This window comes from Penaeus monodon, chromosome 35, assembly GCF_015228065.2.
Source record: "Penaeus monodon isolate SGIC_2016 chromosome 35, NSTDA_Pmon_1, whole genome shotgun sequence".
NCBI lineage: Eukaryota > Metazoa > Arthropoda > Malacostraca > Decapoda > Penaeidae > Penaeus > Penaeus monodon.
In genome coordinates, this window is record NC_051420.1 from 24,010,285 (window position 1) to 24,016,237 (window position 5,953).

At 29.7% G+C, this 5,953-nt stretch overlaps 1 protein-coding gene across 8 annotated transcripts in view; it reads right to left on the reverse strand.

Annotated features, from left to right (window-relative positions):
* Window positions 1–5,953, reverse strand: part of LOC119595127 (putative protein kinase C delta type homolog) — a 33,830-nt gene that overhangs the window by 13,322 nt on the left and 14,555 nt on the right. For 4 of the 8 annotated variants that reach the window (XM_037944290.1, XM_037944293.1, XM_037944294.1 and 1 more), the window contains 3 exons: window positions 3,698–3,839; window positions 3,459–3,566; window positions 3,050–3,202 (listed from right to left, as the gene is read on the reverse strand). In XM_037944290.1, coding sequence (XP_037800218.1) covers window positions 3,050–3,202; window positions 3,459–3,566; window positions 3,698–3,839 — 403 coding nt within the window. Of the gene's footprint in view, window positions 1–3,049; window positions 3,203–3,458; window positions 3,567–3,697; window positions 3,852–5,953 lie in introns of all 8 variants that reach the window. The other 4 variants (XM_037944289.1, XM_037944292.1, XM_037944291.1 and 1 more) reach the window with 1 other exon arrangement.

A 5,953-nucleotide genomic window follows, 5' to 3' on the forward strand; every position in this document is an offset into this window, starting at 1 on the left:
ATATATATATTTATATAAAATATTATTATATAATAGAAATTTTTTTTTAATATAAAAATTATTATTTTTATATTTATATATATTTATATTTTATATATAATATATATAATATATTATTTTATTATAATATAATTTTATTTTAAATATATATATTTTATATTATATATATTTTAATTTATTATATAATAATATTTATATTTTTTAATATTATTATATTATATAAAATATTTATTATAAAAAATATATATATCATATATATAAACATAAAATTATATTACATATATAATACATAATAAATAAAAAAAAATTTATATAAAATATACATAATATTTTCTTTTCATTACATTAAAATTAAAAATAATAATCTATATAAAAAACATAACCCTATATATACATATATTACATATAACATATATTACTATATTACAAAAACATATAATAATTATATATATATAAAATTTTTATATAATAATTATACACACACACCATATACATATTATACCCCCAAACACACACACCCACACACCACACCACACACACAAACACACCACCACACAACAACCCACACACCCCCACACACACATATATATCTCATATATGCAGTCTATATGTTTATTTAGTGTATATATGTGAAATATATAATGTATAGTTATATGTATATGTAGTGTTGGTGGTGTGTTGGTGTGTGGTGTGTGTGGTGTGTGTGTGTTGTGTGTGTGTGGGGTGTGGGTTGTGTGTGTGTGTGTGTTATTGTATGTGTATGTATGATGTATATTTTTGTGTGTGTGGGTGGGGTGTGTGTTGTGTGTGTGTGGGGTGTGGTGTTGTGTGTGGTGTGTGTGTTTTGGGGGTTTGTGTGTGTGTGTCGTGTCTGTGCTGTTCTGGTCTGTTCTGTGTGGAGTGTGTGTAGTGCGATGTGTATTTATGTTTTGGGGCTATGTATATTTGTATTGTATTTATTCATACAATAAAATAATATATATGTATAAACTGATGTTTGTATATATAGTGTTTTAATATGTTATTTTTTTTCTTTTTTTTAAAATACGTAAATACATATATCCCATTAACATGTATTAAACTATTTGTATATGTATTAAACAATTGTGTGTGTGTGTGTGTGGGGTGTGTGGTTGTGTGTGGTGTGTGTGTGTGTGTGTGGTGTGGGTGTGTGTGTGTGTATGTGTGTGTGTGTTGTGTGTTGTGTGTGTGTGTGTGTGTGTGTGTGTGTGTGTGTGTGTGTGTGTGTGTGTGTGTGTGTGTGTGTGTGTGTGTGTGTCTGTGTGTGTGTGTGTGTGTGTGCGAGAGTGTGTGAGTGCGTATGTGTGTATATGTATGTATTTGTATATGTATGTATTTATACATATAAATAATATATCATATATGTATATATACTGAGTGTGTGTATATATATGTGTATATATATGTATATTTGTTTTCATATTTATACATACATGTATATATACATATATACCTATATATACATGTATATAAACATATGCATATGTATATGTATATAAACATTGTGTGTGTGTGTGTGTGTGTGTGTGTGTGTGTGTGTGTGTGTGTGTGTGTGTGTGTGTGTGTGTGTGTGTGTGTGTGTGGTGTGTGTGCGTGTTTGTGTGTACATATTATATATATGCACATGTGTATATATAATATATATACAAATATATATATATATATATATTATATATGATATATATTATATATATATATATATAATATATATATATATATCTATATATATATATATATAAATATATATATATATATATAATATATATATATATATATATATATATATATATATATATATATGTAAATATATTTTATGTAAGTATTATATATAAAATATATTTTATATATATATATTATATAAAATATATATATATATATATATATATATATATATATATATATATATTATATATATAATATATATTTACACATATATTTATATTTATATTTAAATTTATGCATATAAACACATCTATACATATATATTGTTATATAATCTAATTATAGAATTATAGAACATACAGTCTATAAAGACGTAGTTCCTAGCCTTTTTTTCTCAGGCCCCATACTCAAATCTGAGACACATCCATGACCCCCTAGCATCATTATCAGGGTAAGACAGACAAAATTTTTAAAATGGAATCTGTAGAAGTTTATTTACCTGACTGTAAATCAGTATTTCTAGTTCCATTCTTCATATGAATATTTATGAATGCCTTGCAAACTGGCCGACAACCTTTTTTTCTAAAAGCTTTGCAACCCCTCTGCTGCCCCTCCCTTGGGGTCATGACCCACCAGTAGGGAATCACTGCTACTAATCTTAATTTTTTGGACCCTTTTAACAGTAGAGTTTAATAAAACAATATATGAAAATTAGATGGGAAGGAATATAGGTACTTCAGTCATTTATATCTCAAGATATGTAGAGAAATGTACACATAAATAGTTAATTAGTTATTTTTTGCTCTGAAAGATCAGCAATACTACATATACAAGAATGATATCCACTTAAAATCTGCTTCTTATCAACAAACTATTCTCTATAGGTAACTAATTTATGGCTATATCCTTTCACATACTGTTTGAAAAGAAAAAATAATATGAAATAAATATAGATATCATTTCTTTATTTCCCTGACATACTACCGAGATAAAATTTCATACCAGACTAAACTAAGATGTAAAAAAATTAGACAAGCAATATACTGATATCCACAGTAATGGGATCAGGCAACCAAAATAGTGAGTGAAGCAAATGCTACACACACACACACACACACACACACACACACACACACACACACACACACACACACACACACACACACACACACATATATATGTATATGTATCATGTATGTGTATGTATATGTATACAATATATATACATATACATATATATATACACATACTTATATATACATATACATATATATGTATATATATGCATATATATTTATATATGAATATATACATATATAATTTAGCCTAACAAGTCTAAAAAATAAAAATCACTAAATCTACTCACAGGTCCATGGTATTGACAGTAGAGTTAGGACAAACAGTATCGGTTTTCACATGACAAGGTTTGTGACACTTGAAGCCGCAATCCCTGCACTCGTAACCTTGCTTGCCAAACCTCCGCCCCAGAGTCTTCTGACAAACTTGACATGGAGTTGTGCTGGAAGTAGTATTGTTATGCAAAAGGATATATCTTATGAAATGAAACATTGTGAAGAAAATACTTGTTGTAAAAGCAGAATAACCATTTAATATCAGAATTATGACCAAAAACATGTTCTGTTTATTAGGGAAATTCAACAATGATGACTTTATCATTATTCAATGCACAGGATAAAATCCATTCAATCTTTCACATTATTTCAGAAGTGATAAATTTTCATCTTTGTTTTTAACAAATATGAAATTGGATTTACCTGGACATATGCTTGGCTACAAAAGTATGTTCATTGAAGACATGGAGCTTAAGTCCTTTCTTCCTCCATTTACTCTTTTGTTGTAGGCTTAGAGGAATCAAGTAATGTCTGGGGAAAGAAAGCATAATGTAAAGGTTCAAAATAAATTCATTATATTCTTATTTACTACATCTAAAAGATAAACAAGAAAAGAATAATTTTTTGCTCAATCAGGATACTACTGTCAACTTCTCACTTACTTTAATACACCATTCTCTCGGGTTTCAACAATGAGTGTGGAGGCCTCATTCACATATGTACGAGTAGAGGAACTACTAATGGCTGAAGCATCACTCAAGGAGGACCTCGTGGAGCCCCCGTCTCCACCTGCACTAGCAGGGACTGCCAGAAGACCTATTAGGACCAAAAAATAAATTTACTCCTCCAGAAAAAAAAATCATGTCTTACTGTAAATAAATGTCTTAAGCAAGTACATACAAATATACAAATACACACACACACACACACACACACACACACACACAACATACAACACACACACACACACACACACACACACACACACACACACACACATGGGGAATATTAAAATGGTCACTTTCATCCTACCTGTTCTAGCATAAAAGTTACTGTATTTGCTTCACAAAACAATAGCTACATGCATCAATTCCATCCACAGTGTTTAACAGATCAGATTCTTACATGGAGGATTGTTCTACTTGAATTAAACAATAACTGATGTTCAGTTGTCTCACAATAATCAGAATACTTAAGAAGGCCATGAACAACATTTTAAAAACTATGGACAATTTTGTAATAACTAATGTCAAACAATTTTAGCATCTCTTACATATTTTCTTTTATCATAGGCTATTGAAGGAGGAAAACGTGAGAAAAACAGTTGGAAAAGCATGATAAACTGGTATCTCTGACTATCAATTACGCAATAGCACATACGGTCTTTAGTGCTTCCCACTCTACATCATCTGTTCAAACAAGATCCTAGAGGATAAAGTCCAAATGAGAGCTCCCATGCTTAAAAGGTGAAATAAGAAGGCAGCTGAAAAAGGACTGCCATACTACCTCATAATATAGGGTTGTATGTAATCTTATAAGGTAGTGTAATCTTATAATTAAAACCAGTACACTTATTTGAAATTTCCTATCAGTGTTGGCTTAAATTCCACTAACTCCATAACACAACCTCTACTGATACAAACATGTGTTCTATTACAAAACAATTAGATATGAAAATGTTGATATATGATACACATACCGTGTTATGCATAGAAATGTACATATAAATATAATAAAATTAAATTAAATACTACCTCATACATACAAATGTGTATGTGTATGTGAAGTGTATATGTGTATGAGTGTGTGTGTGTGTGTGTGTGTGTGTGTGTGTGTGTGTGTGTGTGTGTGTGAGTGTGAGTGTGAGTGTGTGTGTGTGTGTGTGTGTGTGTGTGTGTGTGCAACAGTTGTGAGTGAGTGAGTGAGTGAGTGAGTGAGTGAGTGAGTGTGTGTGTGTGTGTGTGTGTGTGTGTGTGTGTGTGTGTGTGTGTGTGTGTGTGATCTTTGTGTGTGAATGTGTGTGTGAGTGAATGTGTGTGTGTGAGTGAATGTGTGTGTGTGAGTGAATGTGTGTGTGTGTGGGTGAATGTGTGGGTGTGTGTGAATGTGTGGGTGTGGGTGAATGTGTGTGTGTGTGTGTGTGTGTGTGTGTGTGTGTGTGTGTGTGTGTGTGTGTGTGTGTGTGTGTGTGTGTGTGTGTGTGTGTGTGTACATATGTGAACATGTATGTATAATTACATGTGTGTATATATGTATGTGTATGTATATATACATATGTCTAAATACATATATACATATATATATATATATATATATATATATATTATATATATATATATATATTATATTCATATAAAACTTATTCATATATACATATATTATACAAATAGATATATATAAATATATATATATATATAATATATATAATATATATATATATATATATATATATATATATATATATTTTATATATATATATATATATATATATATATATATTCTATAATAGATTTGCCCCTCAGGCATCATATTTTAAGTATGAATAGGCAGACTAATACAGTCGTGAAAAATTTCATGTTTATTTAGATGTTTCGGGGGTATAACAAGTCCTCCATCATCAGTACTGTCAAAAAGAAAGAAAGAAAAAAAAAAATTAAGAAACAACATTTTGTCATGAAAAGTTGTCCAGTTGCTACATAGGTTATAGGCTTGGACAGGCTAATCGCCTGTAACAATTGCACCTTCTACACAAGCATTTACCGAAAGCCAACCTTCACTGGCCTCGGACTTCACTTCCTTAGTTACATTCCATATTTATACAAAATCAACAGCATCAAAACACTAATCACTCGAGCCTATAACCTGTGTTGCAACTGGACAACTTTTCATGATGAAATGTTTTTTCTTAAAGATTTCTT